We start from the raw sequence: 24,634 nt of genomic DNA, 5'->3' as shown, positions 1-24,634 counted from the left end.
CAAGCACAGCAGCTTAGGAACGCAGTGTGGAAACAGGGACGCTGGAGAGGAAGGACTGAGGACGCTGTCTGATGGGTCCCTAGTTGAGCGCGTCCCTTCTCCGGAGTAGTCCCTGGGGCCACAAGGATCTGTGGAGAGGCACTCTGTCTCCCACCCCCACCGCCACCCACAAGTGCCCAGGCTCCTGGGAGCTGTCGCCCTGAGCAGGTCTGGTTGGATAATAAAGCCTGAGGTCCCAGACATAAACCCTGCTCGGGCTGAGCAGGCCCGCAGGCCCAGAGCAGTTCCCGGGGTTGCACTGCCAGGAGCCTACCCGTCCCCTGCTCCCCGGCTCCCCGGCTCGCCGGCTCTCGGAGGCTGCCGACCCTCCCTGGCAAGGCCGGCGCGAGGTACTTGCGGTGCGTGGGCCGGGCCGCGCGAGCGCGCCGGTGAGGAGCGGGGCCGCGCACGGAGGGGCGTGCCTGGGCGGGGCTCGCTGTGGCTCGGTCCCCGGCGCCGCCACTGTTCAGACCCCGGGTGCTGAACTACGCCGAGGCCGACCTGCCGCCACCCAGCGCGGGGGAGCCGGGCGGGGGGGCGCGGGGCGCCGGTCGGCCTCGGGCAAGGGAGAGGAGCGGTGCCCGGCCGGGCCAGCTATGCCTCCCGCTGCTGCGGTTCCCGCTGGCGCCGCCGCGCCCGCGCCCGGGCCCCGGAGGCGCTGAGCTCTGAGGCCGGGGCCTAGCGCCCGCCGCGGCCGCGCAGGAGGGGCCCAGGGCCCAGGGCCCGCGCCCCCGCCTCCCGCCTCCCTCCCGCACTCGGCCCGTCTCGGTTCGTCCCCTCAGCTGCCCGCCGCCATGGCCTTCGCTGCCCGGGAGAGCGCGGGCTCGGGTCGCCGGCGGCCGCCGCGTCACCGGGCGCTGCGCGGGCTGCTGCTGCTCTGCCTGTGGCTGCCGAGCGGCCGAGCGGCCGGGCCGCCGGTGGCGCCGCTGTCCGAGCTCCATGCGCAGCTGTCGGGTGTGGAGCAGCTGCTGGAGGAGTTCCGCCGGCAGCTGCAGCAGGAGCGGCCGCAGGAGGAGCTGGAGCTGGAGCTGCGCGCGGGCGGCGGCCCCCAGGAGGACTGCCCGGGCGAGGGCGGCGGCGGCTACAGCGCCATGCCAGACGCCATCATCCGCACCAAGGACTCCATCGCGGCGGGCGCCAGCTTCCTGCGGGCGCCGGCGGCCGTGCGGGACTGGCGGCAGTGCGTGGCGGCCTGCTGCTCCGAGCCGCGCTGCTCCGTGGCCGTGGTGGAGCTGCCCCGGCGGCCCGCGCCCCCGGCCGCCGCGCTCGCCTGCTACCTCTTCAACTGCACGGCGCGCGGCCTCAGCGTCTGCAAGTTCGCGCTGCACCGCGGCTACAGCAGCTACAGCCTCAGCCGCGCCCGGGACGGCGGGCGGGGCGGCCTGGAAGCCGGCGATCCCGCCGGGGCCACCGCGCGCGCCTCGCCCGAGCTGGGTAAGCACGCGATTGAAGGGCTGACTGGGGCCACACAGCTTGGGTAGGGCTATCCTTGCACCTGTTAGGTGGCTGCACTTTACCTGACGTTTAGGGGACCCGCCTGGGCAGGATCGCTGGGCCCTCTTCACCAAATTAGAAACGAAACACTCGTTCCAAGTTATTTTAGCTTCAGGCATCCAAAGAAGCGTGTCCATTGCACCCTACCTCCCTTCCCCACCTGCACCTGAGATAAGGCTCAGGACCCTTGCCAGGGAAGTAGATATCAAAGGGTCACTTGTGACTGTTTAGCCTTGAGACAGGCTAACTTCTGTCTTAGGGGTGAGAAAGCCCAGTAGATTGGCAGAAGCTGGAACGGTGGGATGCTGCTGAAATTTTTCTGGGCTTGGAGAAGGAGGCTAATCTGTAAGGATTCACGGAAATTTGATTTAAAAGAGGAGAAAAGTACAGAGAAAAAAAGTTTATTTTCTCAAGCGTTTTATAAGGCATGATTTGTGTCAAGTACCTGCAAGAGCAAAATCTAATTAGATGCCACATTGCTCAGAACACCCACCCCTGTTTCTTACTGTGGCTCTGCTGACTGTTAAGATTCCGCCTGTAGTTGCTTCCGTCAGACAAAAACGGGGACGAAAACTACTGCTGCCTATAAAGAGTGAAAAGAAGGGGCTCGATTTTCATTGAAAATAAGAACATTGAAGGCATGTCTCTTAAAAAGAGCTAAACATAATGCTAATTCCATGGCTTTACTTTTTGTAGATGCTCTGAATGAGAGTCAAGACACTTAAGCACAAAAAATTGTAGCAGTGGGAGATGGATGTCACTGAGGCAACACAACCTTGATTGGGTCCACTGTGGTGAGGCGCAGTGTGTTTCATCATACTCTGTTGCTGTTTGATGTGCAATAACAGGAATGATATCATTAGCAAGATGAGGGTGGGGAGGAGTTCAGCCACTTTGGAAATGTGGATTGTCTAAAACCTGTGGATCCATTGAGAAGGGTCTGGAAATCTGTGTCCATTGCACCCTGCCTCCCTCCCCGACCTTCACCTGAGATGAGACTTAAGACCCTTGTCAGGGAAGTAGACATCAAGGCGTCAGCTGTGACTGTTTAGCCTTGAGACAGACACTGGGAAGGAGGCAGAACACTGGGAAGGACTCTGTAGTTTTCCCTACGGAGTAGGAGCAGGCAACACTTTCACCTGGACCCACGCCAGCATCCAAAGTGTCTCCCCACAGCTGTCACACACACATCATTGCTGTTACACACCTCCTGCCTGCCTGAACGCAGATCAAAATACCCCAGCAGCAAAGAAACAAAGTCCCTTCCCCTTGTTCTTACTACTCACCTGGAAGAAACTGACATTGCCAAGGGGAGCTTTCCTATAAACCAGGGGAAACCAAAAGGAAAATAAATAAGGAAAGAATATGCCCATGAAAATTAAAAAAAAAAAAAAAGTTTAGGTTATGACTTCCAAGTGGTTTTTCCTCCTAGATCCTTCTTTGTCCTTCCCTTCTCTAGGGGGAGTTCATCTAGAAATTCAGTTTTGTAGAGGTTTGGGGATCAGAATAGGCGACCTCTGGGCTGGTCCTCATTTCAGGGAGAACACTGCCATGCTCAGACTTCCTCAGGTCCCTAGCAGCTTGGAAACATGGAAGGTGCAGCTCAGGCTCCGAGGTGCCCTTGTTCTGCTCTGCATAGAGGGCAAAGTTTTTTCCCCATTGTCCTGTGTGTCCCCTGCCCAGATGCTTAACCTGTTGAAGTTCTTTATGCTTCTGAGACTACTAAGTTTTTCCCTCTTGAATTGTTTCTTGATGTCTTGGAATCTTGTGAGCATGTGGAGTCAGAGGCTAAAACAGGGTGAAATGGTTTAGAAGGGCCCTTACAGAGGAGTCATGACCAGGTCCTTTTGAGGTGAATGCAAGGATCATGAAGTGGTTACGGGCCAGGTGGAGTGGGATAGCACAAACTCACAGCAGAAGCCCTCCACCCTGTTCATGCAAAGATTTGTTGAGTTTGGTGTTAGGTGCTGTTGTAAGCTCTGTACATGCATGAACTCACTTTGCCCACACAACAGCACACAGATCTAGATTCTGTTACAATTTCTGGTGTATATGAAGGCTTGGTGAGAAAAAGTAACTTGCCTGGGGGTCACCCAGCTCAGGGGTTGTGGAAATGAAGCTGAGAAGGGACCTGCAGGGTTGGGACTGAGCAGGTGGGTAGAGGATGGTGGGAGAATGCAGGATCAAGTGGGGGATACTGGAGAGAGGTGTCTTGCAATGACTGAAACTGTCTGCCAGAGCATCCGTAGAGCACAGGAGGGTGCTTGAAGTTCTGAGCCCTGGTCTGAGTCCTGGCTCTTCCACACACAAGTCCCTGCTGATCCCCTTGGGGCTTGGGTGCCTACTTGCGTTCCAGCTCAGATTGTTGTGAGGTTCAGGGATGGATATGCCTTGTGAATTATAAAGGTGGCACACAAGTACATAATGTTGTTCTAGAATTCTGGTTGAGTTGTGTTCGTGACTGGAGAGGTTGGGGGCTGGATATCATGCTAAAGTGAAAACAGCAGAAGGGAGTGCAGGAGGGAGAGGTGGGTGCTCGAGCTGCTGGGGTCCTAGAGGAGCTGCGGATACAACCTCCAACAGCTCAAGGCCCAGCACCTTTATGTGATTTCCACTGGATACTCAGCCTGAAACCCAGTATCTCTGGGAAGAATTTGGGAAGCTAACCCCTTCTATGCCAGGGAAAATCAAAGCTGTTAAGGAGACTTCTGCTCTCCCCTCTTCAGAGCCACCCCGAGCCACCCCCAGCATTTCCTTGGGTCCTCCAAGTGCAAAGGAATGAGCCACCTTCCCATTCAAGGCTAATCCCTCCACAGGTCCCTGACCAATCTCCTTCTCCAAGGACCTTAGTTTCCCACATTTTCATCTTCTCTCTTTTGTGTTATAAACAATTATATTTAATAAATGATATTAAGATAACTGGTTGACAGTGTCAATTCTGACCACACACAATTAAATTCCAGATGGATTAAAGAATTAAATATTTTTTTAAAAATTAAGCCATAGATTACTTCATACATTGGAAATCTTGAAGAAAATAAACTTACTGTTAGGGATCTGGAAGGAAGATAGCTTTCTAATCAATTAAAGGGATCGAAAAGGAAAGGATATATTATGTGCATGTTTATAAAAACTTCATATCCAGAAACAAAAGGAATTGCAAACAAGAGTCTAGGAAATATGAAGAAAGTATTTGTTATATTAATAGAAAGAGCTTATGAATCAGCAAGAAAAACAAAAATAAATGGGCAAAGGACATAAGCAAACAGTTCCCAGAGGAAGTATAGTTGATAAATATGTAAAAATGTTTAACCTTACAAGTAATAAATGTAAATGATGCCAGCTTACACTTATTAAATTGGCAAAAAATAAGTTTACTTTTATATTGGCATACATGTGGAAAAATTTATATGGTTTTTTTTTTGAGACAGAGTCTCACCAGGCTAGAGTGCAGTGGCATCATCATAGCTCACTACAACCTCAAACTCCTGGGCTCAAGCAATCCTCCTGCTTCAGCCTCCCAAGTAGCTGGGACTACATAATTTTTTCTATTTTTAGTAGCGATGGGGTCTTGCTCTTGCTCTGGCTGGTTTCACACTCCTGAGCTCAAGTGGTCCTTCTGCCTTGGCCTCCCAGAATGCTAGGATTACAGGTGTGAGCCACTGTGCCTAGCCTATATATACTCTTATATGCTCACTGATAGTGTAAGTTGGTACTACCCTCTTGGAAATAATTTGGGAAATATGTAGCAGAGATTATTAAAATAGTAAATGATCCATGCTGAAGAAAAAGTATGGCATATGGTATTATTTATAATGGTAAAAAACATTAGTAATGAAGTAAATGTTCAATAGTAAGGGTTAGGAAATTAAAATGGCAATTGTGAAGTTTATGTAATCACATGGGCAGTGCTAGGATATATGAATAAGTGTTAATAAGTGGTATATATCAATAAGTTAATGGATTAAATCCAGAATGTAAAATCATATTTACTCTAACTGGAATACACCTAGGGTGTCTCAAAGAATAGCAGAAGGACAGAGCTTTTGAGTTAGAAATATCTGGGCTGACATCTGAGCTGAGAGGTTTATCACTTGTGTGATCTTAGGCAACTAACTTAGCCTCTTTGAGCCTAGTTTTCCTCATCAGTATTAAGCAGATGATACTATCTACCTCCGAGATTTGTTGTGAAAGTTAAATGGTGTTGTGCCTATAAAGCACTTAGCGTGGTGCCTGGAAATCATCCCATAAATGGCAGCTACTGTCACTATCGGTAGCATCATATGGAGAAAGACTAGAACGGTATACACCAAAATGATGATCATCATATTGGGGTTGTGGATGATTTTTTTCTAAAATGTTGCAATTAAAAAACACGATAGATTTTCACCCTCTGTGTTTAAGCCTCTTCCGTACCCTGACCTCAGGGTCCTTTCCAGTTTCTCAGTCTGGGCTATATCACTGGTGCCCACACAGCACAGACCCAGATTCTAGAGTGCCTTCCTTGCCACGGAGGCTCTGTTCACAGCAGTGTGTTGTGAATGAGGCTAGTTAACAATGTTATTGTTCTCTATATAAAATGCCACCTCGGTAAGCTCGTTCTAAATTGTCAGGAGTCTTATTTCACCTCCACAGGTCTTAGTGTGTTTAGTTTTCAAAAGAAACCAGTGTTTCCATAGTACTTAACATAGGTTTATTACATTTTTATGACGAAAGTTTGAAATTACATTTATCTTGTTTTTCATTAGCAAATCAAACATTTTTAAATGGTAGCACACTCGTTTCCTCTTCCTGTTGTCATTTGTTTATTTTAAGGGCTGTTTCTGGGTAGATAAGCTCTGACTTATTTTATAATACATTTTACAGTATAATTTGCCTGGACTTGAACTGAAGAGGAAACATTATCTCTGTTATTTCAAATATGTCAGTGATCAATTTAAAGGATATGAAGATTTTACTAAGTTCATAAATCATCTTGAAGCTCACCTAAATAAATGACTAAAATGATTTTTTTTCTTCCAGGAGAAGCAGGATCAATTAGTTTTATAATATGTGGGATATTTCAGCACTTACCTGCTTCCTCCCTCTTAAATCTTTGAGAGCTTTTAAAAATTATTAATAATGTTCATTGCTTTTTCACATTCATTGTTCATTGTTTATCACATAGGCATATTTTAGTTTGTCTGCTTAGAAATAGTATTTTAAGCTATAATGGACAACTCGGATGCTTTGCAGAATTACGAAGTGATACACCATTGTGTAGAAACAATGAGCCTTTCAGAACGAAAGGAAACGTGAACACTCTATAGAAGGGCTTATTGGTAATGCAGATGTCGCATCCCTCCTTATCTGGGAGGAGCAGAATAAAGACATCAGATGCTGGGTCTTTGCTCTGAGGAGGAAAAAGGCAGAAGAACAAATTTCTTCTTAGGCAGGGGGTTGTTTACTTGGCTTATTTAAACCAAAGTTACTAGTCCTCATATTTTAAATGACTGGAGAAATGGGGCTTATCTTCTCTCCATAGACAATATACGCCTTGGCAATGGCCTATAATAAGCAATTGTGCTTATTCCTTATAACACGCTTTAAAGAAAAAGATCTCCCTTTGTGGCTGGCAGCAGCATTCTCAGTGAGAAAAGCCCCGGCTCTTAGAGCCACATGCCCCTCACGTAAATCCTCTGATGCTGGGCATTGGGCAGACCACTGGATGCCAAGATAAGGCTGGAGGGTTAGGGCCCCAGCATCCAAAAGATAATAGGAACTGGTTGAAAGGTTTTTCCTAAGCAGCAGAATGAGGCAATCAGATTAGCATTCCAGAAGAGTCATTCTAGAGGCAGGGCATCAAGAGTGACTACCCTTTGTTGCGTAAGGAGAAACTGAAGTAGGATTGTAGGAAGCCCGGAGTCTCAGGCACTGGGACAAGTGGGTTGGCCCTGGGAAGTTTGCCGAGGTTGAGGAAAGCGATAGGTCACAATGCAGGAGGAGAGGCAGTGCCGTAGCAGCATCATTCAGGGTAATTGAGGAAGGACATGTCCAGGCAGCATTTGGACAAGAGCTCTGGCCCTGGAGAAATAGGGAAATAGTCGATACCAAAAAGGATGTATTACAAGAACCTGTAGAGTTTTTCCAATTATATTGTTGTTTCTTTAACATATGTATTTATTTGGGTGAATTTACTAAGAATGTTAAGTCAATTAACATTTTTGTAGCTATGCTCATAGAAATGTTTTCTGTGTGCAGCTTATCCTATCAGTCATCAATGAAGCAGCTGCCAGTAAAATATTAATATTTAAGTAAACATAATTAGCCTTAAATTATTTATTACCATTCTAGATCAAAGGTAAATATATACTTGTTTTGCTGTTGTAGGACATCACAACAGAAATTCAGTGTGTTGGCTTCTGTTATAAAAATTAGTTATTAGAAGCTGTGAACCTCTTCAATTTTCCTAGATGAAAACTGGATTCCAGAGAATTTCTATGCAGGCTTTAATTTGTGTGGCTGCAAGAACTTGCCTTAACTTTCCAAATTTAATATATTTCCCATCCATTGAACACTTTTATGTTCATTGAACTCTTATGTTAAAAACTTTAAGGATAACAAAAAAGGAAATTCATATTAGAGGTGAATTTGGTTTTTTTCAGGTTTGTTTTAAGGATTTTTTTTTTGTTGTTGTTGGTAAATTCATGTACTAGAACTTTGAACTTAAGTACTTCTTAAATTAAGTGGAAAAAAATCCCCTCTAGGGAATAAAACCACTTCTCCAGATTTACACATTGGTAGGCCCTAGTACACTGTCTTGTACTCAGGACTTTGTTGTAGCTACTGCTACCAGCTGACACGCCACACTCCTCTTCTGCATGTATCATAGCTAAATTCCATATTCATAATATATTGCTGTTTTCTTGTTATGTAAAGAAGATACAATGAAAATCAGTAGGAAAATTGTTTCCAGTTAATATACATTCTTTTAGCAGTTCTTTGCCAAACAATATCTACTCAGCAAACAAGATACCTCTCTTCATAAATTAGAAAAAATAGGGAATCATCTCTCTTACGAATTATTTATTTTCTTTCTTAGAAAAGGATGAGCCTCCACTTAGCAAGGCCGGGCAGGATGTGGTTTTGCATCTGCCCACAGATGGGGTGATTTTGGATGGGCGCGAGAGCACAGATGACCACGCCATCGTGCAGTATGAGTGGGTGCTGCTGCAGGGTGACTCGTCAGTGGACATGAAGGTAATGCATGTTGTCATCGCTAATGTAAACAGGTATTTCAGTGAAGTGCTCTTTCATAATGTCCTGCCACTTAATGTTCCCCAAATGTCTACAAGCTAGCAGGAGAGAGAGTATAAAATTGATTGTCCAAAAATGGTTTATTCCATAAATTTACTTTCCTGCTGAGTGAACGATGATCTTGATCATTTGCTTTGAAGCTTACCCTTCCTCTTGCTGCTGTTTGTGGACTTCTCCAGAGTACAAAAATACTTCAAGGAAGGAGACCCATGCTTTGTTTTAATGACTCAGATTACGTTTTTAAAGTTTTATTTCTTCTTTTTCTTAGCTAAAGATGCTGGTAGAAAATTTGGAATATAAGGAGTCTAAAGAGGAAAATAACAATGGAATGAACTCATTCTTTACATGACCCAGAACGTAAACAGTAAACATCGTTCCTGGCAGTCAGGCCCGAGGGGAGGGGCATGAGGAGGTCCTGGCCAGGCCTGTCTGGGTGTGGATTGCTGCAGGCGGAAATGAGCCACTGGTCCAGGGGCTGCCTACACCAAGGGGATGTTGAGTTTTGAGACAAGTGGCTCTTTATTAGCCCTGTCAGGACCCTTTCTAGTTAGGAGCATTCCCTGTGTAGACAGATAGACTTCATCCAAACCATTTCAGTTAAAGGAGGTGGAGAAAGGGTGAGGTGGAAAAGCACTGATTTATACTCTATTAAAACAAAAACAAAAACAATGATCAACTAGTCCCTCAACTCCAATTTAAGCACACTGATTTTACTCACTGATCATATAGTCTTAGAATTGGACTGGACCCTTGTTCAACATCCTACCTAGCCTCTCATCCAGACAAGCCCCTTCTACATCATCCCTTCCAGGGGCCATCTGCTCTCTGCCTGACTTTTCCAGGAAAAAAAACTCACTATTTCATATCATGTCCTATGACATGGTTAATCAGCTCTAATTATTAGGCAAACAAGATGTGCCTGCCTGTTACTTCTGTGTGTTGGTGCCAGGTCCTCCCCTTGGCAAAACATGGAACACATCTTTGTATGCAGTGTGAAAGCCTCTGAAGTCTTTGAAAAAAAAGGAACATGACCATTTGCTACATTCTTTTCAGAACTCAACACCCTCAGTTCTTCAGATGTTCCTCATATGAATTGACTTTCACGCTGACCACCATCCAGCCTCATCTGGATTTTCTTGGATTAATTTATTCATGCCCTTCTAAAAATCTGACACCCCTAATGGAACCCCATATTTAAGTTGTGGTTCTTCCAGATACAACCAGTACCTCCTGTGATCCAGACGTTGCCTCTTCTGTTAATGAGCTTAATTTACATTAACTGTTTTAGTAGCTGCATCTCAAATAGGTTCATGCTGAGTGTTCCATTAGCAAGATTACCTGCAACCTGCTTCACTTTTCTACATTAACTGCTGTTGTCATGGCCTCCCCATCCTGTGTTTGTGTAATTGATTTATTGAACCTGCGTGCAGGACCTTCTATTTACCCTTCTTACATCTTAGCTTTTGGTTTTCACCTACAACAGAAATAATTTTGAACTTTGAGTGTCATCCATCATGTTTATTATCCTTGTATGCTTTGTGTCAGCTGCAGAATTGAGTAATATATCTCAATTGAAATTTTGAGAATTAAGGTTGTTGATCAGAAAAGATGTATGGATAACCACTGATCATACCACTACAGAGCTCCCTTGGGACGGACACTGACTATTAATTGGCATCTCTGGGATATATCTATTCAAGCAGCTGCTTCTATCATCATCTAGCTTTTCATACTTGCTACTAAAAGCTTTATTTTCTAAGCAATGAATTGCATATATGAGTGCTGAATAAAAATAATGCTGATGATTCAACATTTAATTTACTGAAGACATTTATAAAGGAGTGAAAAAAGTAGGTATTTCTCTGCCCAACAAATACTAGCAAACTGTATCCAGCAGCATATTAAAAAGAGCATTCACCATGATAAGTGAAATTTATCCTAGGGATGCAAGGATGGTTCAACACAAATTACAAATGTAATACATCACATTAACAGAATGAAGGACAAAAATCATATGATCATCCTAATAGACACAGAAAAAGCATTTGATAAAATTAGGTATTTCTTATATACTTTTAGGACTGACTGCTATGCCATCAAGAGAAAACTCTAGAGCATGTCCCCAACCAGATATATAATAGCAATGGCAGATAGACCTAAAGTTATGAAGCCATCATCTAAGTAATAAAGGGAGAGCCATCTGCTTCCAAATTGTGAGTCTCCTATAATGGTGTATATTTGTGAATGCCCCCAAGGGTAAACTCATCCTACTATGACTTCACCATAGTAATAGCCACCGTTGATTGAGCACCCATTGAGTGCTAGGCAGTGTAGACATATCTGTAATCCTCAAAACATCACATGTAGGCTCATCCCCATTTTATGGGTTAAGATTGTCAGGAAAAATTGTGGAAGACTTTGAAATGGGCGAAAGATTACTGAGTACCTTTCAGTGGAATGCTGGGTGTTGGCTAGTGGATCCTCCAGGGTTAGCATTTATAAGCTGTAGAAAACTGGTAGTGATCAAATGATTCTTGTCCATAGAAATTCCAATAAATTCTTTTGTATGTGGAGGCAATGGATTTTCACATTGGAGAAAAGAGGATTTCAAACATGGCACTTTGGTACCACAGATACTAACCAATATATTAACAAATCCATTTCAGTACTGATTAGCAAACCCGTTTCAGTTTTGCAACTACTTGACACCTCTTTTTGTCATTCATGACTGCTTACATATGTCTAGTCTTCAGATTCTCCTTTCAATCAGTTGAACACCTTGTTGGTTCCCTCTTTACTTAATGAGTTAAATAAAATCTTTGAGACATGCTCAGATTATATTTGTGTGAGAGTCATGGTTGTACCATTTTGAGAATCTTCCTTTAACTGTACTTAGCCACCCTCAGGGGCCACCCCTCTGATCGCTTTAACTTGAGCAGCCTCATTTCACACCCTAAAATTTTGGACAGCTCCAATCACTTTTTTTCTGAGGATGATATCCAGCTGGCTTGGAATGTGAATGTGTTCCTCCTTCAGGCTGCAAAATGGGCTGACCTGGAAGGGTGTTGGGAATGGAGGAAGGGCAGCCTCTTCATGAAGTCACAACCCCACATGGCAAAGCAATTGAGTTAAGTCCTGGTGTTGGATTCCCTTGTTCTTAAGTCCCTTGACTGTTCCCACCACCCCGGAGCACCCACTGACGGGGCTTTCCCCTGGGCACCCACCCCATCCCCTTCTTGAGCCTCCTGTCTCCTGGCTTGTCTCCCCTGTCTCCACCATCTGCATAGGCTCTTCACCCGTCTCTGCTCTGGGGTACAGAAGTCATCCCTTGCTTTGTCTTGCTGTAATAATTTAAGACCAGGTTCTAGAACCTATCCTTTCACATCCAAATGACCCAGTCAGGTATTTAAAAAACAACAACAAAAATCAATGAGGTTCTCACCCTAAAAGGATAATTATGATAAAATGGATAGCTAACTTTTTTAAAGCATCTAGTGTGTGTCCAGTACTGTACCAGCACTTTGCACGGACTAAGCATAAAGGAAAGCTCATTTGCTGACTTGTCTTCTTCATTTATGAAGAAAGAAGGGATGATTGGTCAGAACCCAGAGGCTGTCCACTAGATCTTAAATATTTCCTGCCCTTGAACAGGATATTCTATATCCACTTGACTGAATATTAACCTATAATATATTCTTAAGTGCAAAAAGACACATTTTTCAGGCAGCCCATTAAATGACACTGACTTTCATGATTATTAAACATAATATCTTCGAATCTGAAGTCAGATCATAAAATATGACATTTAGGAATATGATTCAGAGTTACCAGTATGTTCAGGGAGATTTGGAATTCATAAATCAGTGGATTGATTTACATTCATCAGATGTTTAAAATTATTTAATTAAATGATTGTGTTAGTCCATTCAGGCTTCTCTAACAAAATACTATAATTGGGTGGTTTATAAACAACAGAAATTTATTTCCCATAGTTCTGGATGCTGAGAAGTTCAAAATCAACATGCAGTCAGATTTGGTGTCTGGTGAAGACCCACTTTCTTTCTTCTTCTTCTTTTTTTTTTGTTTTGAGCCAGGGTCTCACTCTGTCATCCAGACCAGAGTACAGTGGCATCATCATAGCTCACTGCAACCTCGAACTCCTGGGCTCAAGGGATCCTCCTGCCTCAGCCTCCTGAGTACCTGGGACTACAAGTGCGAGCCATGCCCGGCTAATTTTTTCCATTTTTAGTAGAGACAGGGTCTTCCTCTTGCTCAGGCTGGTCTCGAAGTCCTGGCCTCAAGCAATCCTCCCATCTTGGCTTCCCAAAGTGCTAGGATTACAGGTGTAAGATACCTCGCCTGGCTGAGGACCCACTTTGTAGTTTGTAAAGAGCAGTCTTCTCACTGTGTCCTCCCATGGCAGAAGGGGCAAGGCAGCTCTCTGGGGCCTCCTTTATAAGAGCACTAATCGTATTCATGAGCACACCACCCTCTTGACCCAAGCATCTCCCAAAGGCCCTACCTCGAAGCACCATCACATTGGGGATTAGGTTTCAACGTAGGAATTTTGGGGGCACACAGTCTGTAGCAGTGATTTCAGAATACCATACATAAGGAAGCTTACTAAAGGATGGATATTGTTTACACCAATGATTTCGTTATTAAATCAAAACCAATTGCACCCTGGCCTACCTGCTATACATAATTTTTTAAAATAGATAAGCCACACTTATTTTGTAATTAGGTGTATACAATGGTAAGTATGTGTGTGTATATTACCCTGTGTGTGTGTGTGTGTGTGTATGTATATATGTAAAGCTCAAACATGTATTCGTAGCCCCTGAATTCCTAGCTAGGGAGACAGGGTTGAGTCAGAAAAGCAGGCTGGGTCATGCATTGATTTAGCCAGAGGCCAACCACCAAAGGCTCTGTGACTGCTGAATGGAGATCTCAGGCAGCAATTAGAAACTCCTTGTTTTATTAAATGTAAGTCATGTTTCTCTCCAAGTTACAAATTAAGTATGTTGTGTACATGTATATATATTTACATTGTTTTATCCTGAACCTTGGAACATGTTTGTGAAATACTTGAAATCCTCTCTCCAGTGTCATATTAATGTGAGAAAATGTCTAGAAGGGTCAGCCGGGCCCTTGAGGGGAAAGCATCCATCTTACAGCTCTATGTATTCCAAATACCTGATTTTGAGGAAAGACAGTTTTTGTTAGCTAAATGAATAAGAAGAGATGGGGAAGGGGTATTTAATCTGAATAGGTCTAAAGTTGAATGGACTCGGGAGGCTGAAGGTGATTATTATGGTCTGCATCTAGATCCATTGTTTGCTGTGTCAGGGAGGAGGTTCCCGGGCAGGCAGGAGGGGCAGCATGCGAAGTCCCCGTGGAGGGATTGGCCCCTTGCCCAGGGATGCTCTGTCCTGCCCGCCCAAGCCTTGGGAAAAGGCTTCCCATTGGTTCCCAGGCCTGTAGAATTTTTGTTCCATGCTGCCATGCGGAGTTTTGATGTCCAGAAGCCCAGTGACTCACTCTCCTTGCAGTGACTCACTCTCCTTGCAGAGAGCTCTGGCACAGGTCCCGGGTGGGGTGTCTGTCTCCCTGTGGATGGCCCTTCCAGCCCCCAGCCCCAAGCCTTTCTTGGTCTTTTTCAAATCTGTGTTAACTTCCTCTCTGCTTCACCCTGATGGCCATGCTCAGAAGCTGGTCATGACTCAGCATTCCTCTGTCACACATGCCTTGCAGGTGCCTGCTCTGAGTCAGGCCTGCAGTCTCCCCCTCCGCTGCCGTCCCACACGCAGGTCCTCGGCAGCCCCTCGGCAGCCCAGGGCTTCCTATCTGTCTTCAGGCAGACCAGCTGGGACAGAGCTGCTCTGTCAAAGCACTGTACTCGACTGAGGCTGCAAGGCCTCACGAGGACACATTCCAATATGTTCATTGTTTGCAACCATGTTCCCCTGTGTTCCTAAGTCCCAGGACGCAGTAAATGATGGTGTAGCCTGCTGCACTGCCACCACCCAGCAAGGCCTGCCTGATTCTGAGCCAGAGAAAAAGAGAGTCAGAGGCTGCCACGGCCACTTAGGCAGCTCCATGCTTTAAGACTTTTTCCTTGGTTCAGCCCTGGTGCCCCTGTGGCCACAGGGAGAGGTCATAACTGACCCTTCCCTCACTGCGGATGGAGGTGGAAGGGAAGGTTTCCAGAAGAAAGGGGGCACCAGGCCCTGATCCCACCAGGGCTCAGGTCTCTTGGCCATCACAGTGACCCAGGCAAGAGACAGGGTGGGCTCAGATCCGGGTGGTAACCATGGACCGGTGAGAAGTGGTCAAATTCTGGGTGTGGTTTTGAGGTAGAGGCAGTGGGATTTCCTGAGGGATTGAATTTGAAATATGAAAGAGAGGAGGTGCCGTGTACAACCCTGAGGTCGCAAACCACAGTTCCTATCTCATTTTAAGTCTTACTTACCTGACTCTCTGATCTTCCCTGTGGCTCTCAGAATGACTGCCACTTTCATCTCAGTGTGTTCTGAGTTCTAGGATCAATTGCTCACTCTAGGTCCTTTTGAAGTCATCTTACTGTCAGTAGCACTCTCTCTCTGTTACCCTCAGTATTTTGGCACTCACATAAGTGACCTTTGTTAGTGCCCTCTCAGTATAGTTGGGCTGGAGGTGATGAAACAGCATGGCAGTGAACGCTGTTTAACATCTCTTTGAAATAAACAGCCAAGGACAGGTGTCTGTCTTTGCCAGCTTGCCAGCCTAAAGCTTTTGCAGGGAGAGTGATGGACAGCTTGCAGGCCAATGTAGACTTTACTATATTAATAACTGGAGGCCTCAGTTCTGTCACTGTCTAAGAAAATGAAAGTCACTTTACTGACGTTTCATTGCCCTGTCTATAAAAACTAACTGGGCAGTGTCAGCTTGAGATGAGAGCCAACCAGTGGAGACAAAGGAGACAGTGCATATATTTGAGTACTTACTATGCTGGGCCCTATGTTAAGCTCTTTTTAATGAGTTGTCTCACTTGATCCTCGTAAGGTGGGTACTATGATTACTTACATTTTACATATGAAAACACTGAGGCTTAGAGAGGGTAAGTGACCTGTACGTGGTCACACAGCTGGTACGTGGTAGGGCTAGCATTCACACCCAGGTCTGTTGGATGCCAGTGCCTGTTGTCTTACCATGTCAGCAGTGTCCCTTCCAGTGTGATCAGCGGATCACCTGAGTGGGCTTGGCAAGTGTAGAGGCCCAGATCACTGACTCAGACTCCAAGACTAAGGCCCTGACATCCCTACCTTAACTAGAGCTCCGGGTGATGATTAAGCAGTGTAAAACATGACAACCGCTGTATCTCATTATATTGCTTCTGAATGATTATAAAGCATTCTGCTGGTGAGTATACGTAGTGCTGACAAATCCTTAAGCCAAGGTTAGTCTAAATTCTAGGATTTCATAAATAAGCAAGCAGATAATTGTTATAATAGTGCCACCCTCTGTAATTTCAGAAGTCCATTAGTGCATCAGTGTCATAGAATGTATAATTGTCAGCACTGCTTTGCAGAGAACAATATCCAGACTAGTTCATTTAAGCAGAAAGGAATTTGAAAAAACAAAACAAAACAATAGGATATTAAACTGTTCACAGAATCATTAGGAGACCTGAAGAAACAATCTTAAGGCTGTATCCAGGAATGACTCCCAAAATCACACCACAAAATTGGGCCTTGGAAGCTGTTGCTCTTGCCATGGTCAGGAAGCTGCCTGCAAATGGCGTGAGGACAGCAGAGGATGAGGACGGAGGCCTGGAGTAGGGAGTGAGCAGAAGTGGAGTCCGTGAGGGCATCTGCAAAGAGTGGTTGGGCGAACTCAGAAAGGCAGGCCACAGAAGCAGGGAGTTTCAAAGACAGGAGTGGCCAACGTTGCTAGATGCAGTAAGAGGGCCAGTTAAAAAATCCTTTTTATAAAAGACACATAAGTATTATTGGTCTTTGACAATGAGGTGACTTTTGCCAGGTGGATGAGTGAGTTTTGCCGGCACAGTCTCAGGGGAGTGGTGGGGCCGCCCCCACCCCCTTCAGGAAGTTAGTGGAGATGGAAAGGAAATCAGCTTGGCTGGAGAGGCCTTGGCGCTTAGAGAATTTTGTATTTGTTGTTTTTTTTAATTTGTTTTTTAGGATGAGAGAAGCTTGAGCATAGTAATAGCAGAGCCATTCTAAAGAGAGATGAGTTGATGGGTCAGTGTTCTAAAAGTTGTAGAAAGAAAGGCCAAGGGCTAGAAGGAGGGGGGTGGTGGGGATGCGAGAGGGACAGACAGCTCCTCCGTTCGGGCTGCTGGAAGGAAGTGATGGTGGTACAGGTTTGTTACCAGGAGGAGGTGGGTGGTGGGTTTTCTCCTTGAAGTCAGTGAGGCCGCCTGCTGGGAAGGAAGGGACTAGGGACTAAGTGTGGAGTTGTGCGGAGGACAATTGGAAGTGGTAAATTCAAGGTGAGGCCAACCTGCCAAAATAGCGTGCGATTTAGCGTTCAGCCTTCACAGAGCAGAGTGGAGAGGCAGGTCCTGGGACTGCTCCAGGGACACAAATGTCAGTTCAGGGTGATGTTGGACTCCATGCTCATATCTGCTCGCTAAACATGATGTGTTCCATCTATGTGTCAGGTGCCTCAATCGGGGACCCTGAAGCTGTCCCACCTACAGGAAGGAACATACATCTTCCAGCTGACCGTGACCGACACTGCTGGGCAAAGAAGCTCTGACAACGTGTCGGTGACAGTGCTTACCACAGCTTATGCCACGGGAGGTAAGAGAAATTCCCCTAGCACTCTGGGAGCCCGAGGTGGGAGGATCGCTCAAGGTCAGGAGTTCGAGACCAGCCTGAGCAAGAGCGAGAACCCATCTCTACTAAAAAAAAAATAGAAAGAAAGTATCTGGACACTAAAAATATATATAGAAAACGATTAGCCAGGCATGGTGGCACATGCCTGTAGTCCCAGCTACTCGGGAGGCTGAGGCAGAAGGATTGCTTGAGCCCAGGAGTTTGAGGTTGCTGTGAGCTAGGCTGACGCCACAGCACTCTAGCCCGGGCAACAGAGTGAGACTCTGTCTCAAAAAAAAAAAAAAAAAGAGAGAGATTCCTTCCCACGCATTCTCAGTAGCCAGCTGGAACCCTAGGTGCCACCCTGGGTTACCCCATTCTGGCAGGGTGGTGTTGGATTGGCATTTTGTGTTCTAGCTTTGCACACCACACACGGGCTGTTTTGTTTTCTTTTTGGGTGTTGTTGAATGAGAGAGTCTTTAATAATAAGACAATAACAAAAACAGGTTCCACTGTGTTTGGGGTTAAGTTGACACTGCTGGGTGGGGGTGAAGGGAGTCCCCAGGGGATGAGAATGGACTGTGTGAGCTACTGGGCCCTCTGGACAGTCCATCTTTCTGGGACTTGCCTTCATAAAGGACAATCATCTGCCTCTCCCAGGAGGAGATTTTATTTAAAGATGGATGATCTGTTTGATATGTGTGTTCAAAGAGTGCAGCTAAGGACTACAGTTAAAACAGTCGAACTCACAGAAGTAGAGAGTAGCAAGGTGGGGGCATGGAAGGGGAAAGGGGAGATGTTGGTCAAAGGGTACAGAGTTTTAAGGAGATAGGAGGAATAGGTTCTGGTGATCTATTGCACAGCATGGTGACTGTAGTTATTGATAATGTATTGTCTATTTCAAAATTGCTGTAAGAGTAGATTTTTGGCCAGTTGTGGTGGCTCTCACCTATGATCCTATCACTTTGGGTGGCTGAGGCAGGAGGATTGTTTAAGGCCAGAAGTTCAAGACCAGCCTGGGCAATAGTGAGACCCCACCTCTACAAAAAAATAAAAATAAATAAATAAAATAAATTAAAATATGCAAAGTACAGATGTCAATTTAAAAGCACTACTTAAAAATTTTCATGACATTTACACAGATTACTAATAATTTTAAATATATGTGATGGTTCTCACATTCTGTTGCACAGTGTGAAACTTATTTGTTTCGTTCATCTATGTTTCTTGCCTTCCCAAACATCTGCATTTCTAATATTAGCTCATCAAAGTTTTAAAAATAGCCATCATATGGAACTTGGCAGCACTAAAGATATTGTGACATTGCAGAGGGAAACGCCCTCATAATTCATTCTGGAGAGGTGCTGAGATGTGGTACACTTGTAGATCGAGTTAGTCAGCAGAGATTTTCTTAGCATCTGCAGTGTGCAGGAACCGTGCCAGGCACTGAGGATGAGTGGTGCACTCAGTGGGGATGGTTCTTGTCCTCCTGTAGCTTACAGTCTCACAAAGCTTTGCAGTCGCTAGCCATGGCTCTAGTAAACCCACACGTCTCTGACAGTTTTGAACAGTCAGTATTCACTATTCAGTATCTGGATGCTAATTAAGCCAGCAGTTTGAAGAGTCAGGATAAAAGAATTGGAATACGAGAGGCTCTAGTCTTCCACCAAAAACGGAGCTCAGTATGCATACTGGAAATGAAGGTTTACAAGGAGTTAAAGATTATAGCATTCTAAGGACTTGGAAAAATTGATGACTTACGTAAGTAGCATTAGAAATATGTTTGGCTGATGACTCTCTGTCCAGCCAAGGTTTAGGTTTACTGTGAGGAAGGAGGGGTAGCTGCACATGGAAGAGCCAGACACCCAGCTCCCGCCCACTCCTGCACCAGTGACACCCAAGTCTGTGCAGCCCGGCCCAGGTGGGTCACTGCAGCTGCACAGGAGAGTCACCAGTTATTCACAGGATATGTCACCAGGACCACAGGTGGGGTCACCAGTAGGACTGTGCACCCAGAGGGCTCTCCCCTGGGTATGGGGCTCCCCTAGGCAGGGACTGAGTCAAGTGCTGACTCTGGGAGGAAAGTGCTCATGTGCGGAAAACACAACTACCTTCTAATTTCCCACAGAAGTTAGAAAAGGATGGCTTTTGCACAGCCTGGGTGCCTGGGAGAGAGGAAGGGCTAACACCTTACCAGCCACTCATTTGCCCTGGCTTATTTACTCAGGCCAGCTAGGCTCCAAAGGTAAATTGCCAGCTTAAATATCTGGCCCTTTTCCAAGAGGATACTAAAATGTATTTGAAATGGCAGAAAGTGGTATGGATCACTTTTGATTACTGAATGGCCACTTGGGTAGATATCTTGTGTGTATAACTTTATATAGAAAATAAAAAAGAATCAGTGTCATACTAAGTGCTATCTGGAATCACTTACTGGTTATGTTGGAATAACATGCTGTGAATTAAAGTTAATAAAATACCACAGGGAGACACTGAGAAACAGAGGTGGGGTAGAGAGGTGTTTCTCTCCCCTCTTATATGTATTGATCTTACGATCAAGGACCCAGCTGTTAAGGTAACCTAGGGTGGCACCTACTAGGCTAACCAGACAAATGGGGATTCCTGCTTGATAACAATTTTGTTCAATTTTGAATATGTTGACATTTTGAACTTCTTTGCATGTTTAGAAAAAATAATCTATTCAAATAGCAAGCCAGCAAGCACTGCCTATATGATCTAACTCAGCAGTCTCCAAATAGGATGGCCCCGAGATGTTCAAGACATTTTTAAGGTAGGAAAAAAGACACTAGAACTTATATTTTTATTAATTTTAAATTTTCTCCTTAAAGTTTGCAATATATTTTATAGGCTATACAACATGTTAGTACAGTAGTACATAAATATTAGTTATAAATAAATTAGAGATACCAGTTCAACAGTATATTATTGATCAGGATGCATAGTTTAAAAAGTTTGGAGGCTGCTAATCCAGAAATAGAAAAATTACAAATATGGCTCTGCTTTCCAAAACTACCAAGGACTAACTAAAACTTCGAGATCGTTGAGATTTTTAGGCCATGAATTTAAGGAATGTGACAAGTAACTGTATCCTGCGTGATGTTCAGAGTTCCCCTTCCCCTTTTTCTCTACCCGGTGGCTGGAGCCGACTCTCCTCTCAGGCCCCAGTTCTCAGCCACAGCTGCAGGCTCTTTACTTCCCCTCCTTCCTCAAGAGTTTCTACCACCATTTCTTTTCTTTACCCTGTTTTCCTCCTGGATCAAGATACCTTCAAATGGCCTTGCACCCACACGGACTCCTTTTCCAACCCTATTGATTTAACTGCTTTCCAATAAAATATGTATCCGAGTTTTCACTTGGATGTGTGGACTGCTCAGACTTTTGTTCTTGATGGTGTATCATCTAATTTGCCACTGTCTCATGTTCCTAAGTGAATTCTCTAGTCCATTCTGTCCCTGTAAAGTTGTGGAACTCCTTGGGACCTACTTCTAGCCTCATACCTTTAGTCTGTGTTGCCAGTACCAGACTGTCACCCCATCCTTTTGGAGCCAAGTCTAATAAAGTTGGTTTAATCAAGCGGGAGGGCAAATGCCTTTCAAGAAGCTATCTGTAGCTCCTATGAATTACATTGCAAATTAAAATCTAAGAGCTCCAAAGGGGAGGCAATGCCATCACTGCATGAAAACGAATTCATGCCAGCCAGCAGCTAAAGATTCTCTGTATTCTCTCCAGCAGCAGGGATGTTATGGTAGTCAACAAATAGGATTCAGTAGTAGAAAGTTAATCTCCATGAAAATGATTTCTTAGAAAACAAGAATGCAGGACATAGCATACGTAAAATCGTGTCTCTGATAAGGGATGGCCAGCCAAGTGCCATATTGGGGTGGGACAGTAACACCAATAAATGGCCAGAGGAAGAGCACCCAGCGATGGGGGGAAGGCATGAGTGCAGAGTGGGACAACAGAGTAGGACAACGGAGGGAGGAGGCAGGAGTGTATGGAGAAGACCAGAGCTGCTGCTTCGGGGCTCCCACCTCTTATGCAGTGTGGTTTGGAGAATGGCCCCTGGGAAGTCCTGAGAATTAAGCCGGGAGGCTCAAGAAGGGCCCTGCAGCCTCTCCAGAACCTGAGCTCAAACTGTCAGGTTTTCCTCCTTATCTGCATCTCTTTACGCAAGTGCATGTTATCATCCCTCAGTCTCTGTTTATCTTAATGAAGTCTTAACCTTCCCTGCACTCCTGTGACTCCAGACTTCTTTACAAACAGAGTGTTTGCATGTTTGCTCCCGCTACCACTTCTTCTGTGACAACGGCTGCTGCATTGACATCACGCTGGCTTGCGATGGAGTGCCACAGTGTCCCGATGGGTCCGATGAAGACTTCTGCCAAAATCGTGAGTCATCGTCGCCTTGTCAGGCTGGGGCTGGAAGGAATGGAGTAGGGAGGTTTGCATTCTCAGAATAAAATGCAAACTCGGTGTTGTTCCTCTGGTTGGTGGTAGGTGTAACTTTATGTGGAAAAGCTATGCCTTAAATGAGAATTCACTACAGGTCTCTAGTCTGAGTTGCAAATGTCAAATTTTTGGGAAATTGTTGTAAAATTTGTTTTCAATTTTCCAAAGATTCTTTCCATCCTAAAAATGTTGTATAGCATATGCTTTTTCTAAAAACTGAAGTGAGTGAATGTTTCCTTTTGATAATTTTTTTAGAAGATTTTATGACTTACTAGGGTGTGGCTAAGTCTGAGCTGTAATTCTTACAATGTCACACACATAAAAGTGCAACCCAAGGAAGAAGAGCTGCCGAAAGTTTAATGAAGTACAGCTTTGAGGAAGGATGAAGAGTCTCAAAACTTTAGGTTTTAAGTTTTGTCTTGTCCATTTCTTTTGGGGGGATACTTAGAAAAGCTAATTATTGGAAGAACTGATTACCTACTTGAAAACTAGAGAGAATAGTTTTTTATGGGGCTCTGACATGTCTTAGACGGGCGGGTTATTATTCCCAAATATCCATGACTTTGAATCGACTGCAAATACAGTGGTTTTAAAGTTCAGAAAAGAAATCCAGCAACTAACAGTAGCTCTTCATGCTTTAGTGGGCCTTGACCGAAAGACGGTGACCCACACGGCAACGAGTCCTGCCCAGCCAAGAACCACAGGACTGAGTGAAGAGGCAGGGGGGGACTCCTTTTTGGAGAAGTTCCAGAAAGCCACTGCCCCCAACCAGCCACCTGCATTATCGAACACAGAGAAGAGGAATCATTCTGCCTTTTGGGGACCAGCAAGTCAAGTAATTCCTATGATGCCAGGTGAGGACTTGGGTCAGGTTCTCCATGAAGAGCCTTGTTTTCTGTAGCTAAACTTGGCTTACAATTAAGTTTATATTTGAAAAGTGTTAAGGAAGTATCTTAAAAGAAAGAAGAGAGTTGAAATTAAGAATTTGGCCAAAAAGAAAAAAAAACCCTGATATTTGTGCTAATATAAAGGACACTTACTTACTAAATGCATTCATACATATACACATACTCCAGAGGTAACGATGCATTTATTTGTAAATAAGAGTCAGGAAGTTTTAACATTTAGCTAAGGAAACCAATTCTCTACATGTTAAATTTTAAGTTATTTTGAGATGAAACAGCATAAACTCTGTGTATTTATGTGTCGCGCCGCAGTTGCCAGCAAGTACGACACGACCAGTTGGAGTTCTTCCAGCAGTAGTTTAATGAGGCACCTACAACAGTTACATGGCGAGAGACCTCGAACAGGAAATGCAAGCTGCTTTTATAGCCCCGGATAGGTGTGTCCCACAGGCGTGTCCCACAGGGATAGGTGGAGGGCCTGACTATGCATGTCCTGGGCGGATACACTAGGAGGCCTAGACCGCTCCCCACAGCTCCCCCTTTTGTTTTTGCCTCATGGTGAACGGAAGCCCCAGTCCGGATCTAGGGTCACAGTTCACCAAGGGGCGTATGGTCACCACTCTTCAGTGCAATGAGCGAGAGCTCATGAAGGTGCAAGGGCTGACCACAAAACAGGGGTCGCGCGCCCTTCCCGGTGCAATGGGGACAAGCCCTCGGGGTGCAAGGGCCACGCCATGCTGTCAAGGGGAAAAGCGGTAGTTGCCGTCCGTATGTAACATGCTTATCCACACTCCAGGAGGAGAGCCCTCATGAAGGGCAGCAAAGGCTTGAGCCATAACCACTCGATCCCTTTGTTGCTGCCAACGGACATGCATGAGCATCCAGAACACGAGGCCAAAAAGCAAGACATCCCAGCAGGCCCAGGGATCCAAGACCTGCCCATTCCCGAACCCCGTGTAGAAGCGACAAAAAGGTGGGGAGGAGGCCATCAGTAAGCATAGGATCTAACCGGGTAGAATTAATATGGGTGATTTCTAGTTGTAACTGAGTGGCTAGCTTGGAGAAATTGGCAGACCAAGAGCCCTGTAACAGCCGAGAAAGCTCTTTAGAGAGATTGGCCGCCTGGGAAAGGTTAGAATATGGGATCGAAGTAATACACAATCCCGGCAGTCGTCGCTCGCAACCAAGCTGGGCGAGCTGTACCAAACTGTCCACCTGTTCTTGAACCAAGTCCACACGTTGATTTAGGAGCATAATCCCTCCCGCCAGGTGTGAGTTGATAGAGCTTTGTGTGTCCAAGGCAGTTGCTACCGTTGCTGACAGGTTATTTAGGACCTGTGCCGTTTGTACGGCGCCCGCCGCCGCGATTGAGGCATTCCAGCAACGTGTATACGTGCAGTTTACGGTTGAGCAGTTAAGGGTGGCCGTATGGTTTTCCAGGCGGGCCACAATCCAGATGAATGGAGGCCAGAGACAAACAGGCGTGGGACCGAAGGTCACGTTGGAAAACTGAGCGCCTGACGCAGCGGTCTCAAATGTTCAGTTTTGTGTAACGCAGGCCACATCCCTGTCACAAAAGTCCCATTAGCAAAGGTCCCGTTGCGGGGA

General features: G+C 45.4%; 1 protein-coding gene across 2 annotated transcripts in view; it reads left to right on the top strand.

Moving 5' to 3' along the window:
• Nucleotides 1-779: 779 nt before the first annotated feature.
• Nucleotides 780-24,634, top strand: part of LRP11 (LDL receptor related protein 11) — a 43,043-nt gene continuing 19,188 nt past the window's right edge. The window contains exons 1-5 of one of the 2 annotated variants that reach the window (XM_069487782.1): nucleotides 780-1,473; nucleotides 8,615-8,772; nucleotides 17,495-17,636; nucleotides 21,936-22,061; nucleotides 22,763-22,975. In XM_069487782.1, coding sequence (XP_069343883.1) covers nucleotides 834-1,473; nucleotides 8,615-8,772; nucleotides 17,495-17,636; nucleotides 21,936-22,061; nucleotides 22,763-22,975 — 1,279 coding nt within the window. In that variant the 5' untranslated portion in view covers nucleotides 780-833. Of the gene's footprint in view, nucleotides 1,474-8,614; nucleotides 8,773-17,494; nucleotides 17,637-18,330; nucleotides 18,339-21,935; nucleotides 22,062-22,762; nucleotides 22,976-24,634 lie in introns of those variants that run through there. The other variant, XM_069487783.1, reaches the window with a different exon arrangement.

Source organism: Eulemur rufifrons, chromosome 15, assembly GCF_041146395.1.
Source record: "Eulemur rufifrons isolate Redbay chromosome 15, OSU_ERuf_1, whole genome shotgun sequence".
In the NCBI taxonomy this organism is placed as follows: Eukaryota; Metazoa; Chordata; class Mammalia; order Primates; family Lemuridae; genus Eulemur; species Eulemur rufifrons.
The sequence above is the reverse complement of the archived record's forward strand: the minus strand, read 5'-3'. Positions and strand labels throughout refer to the sequence as shown.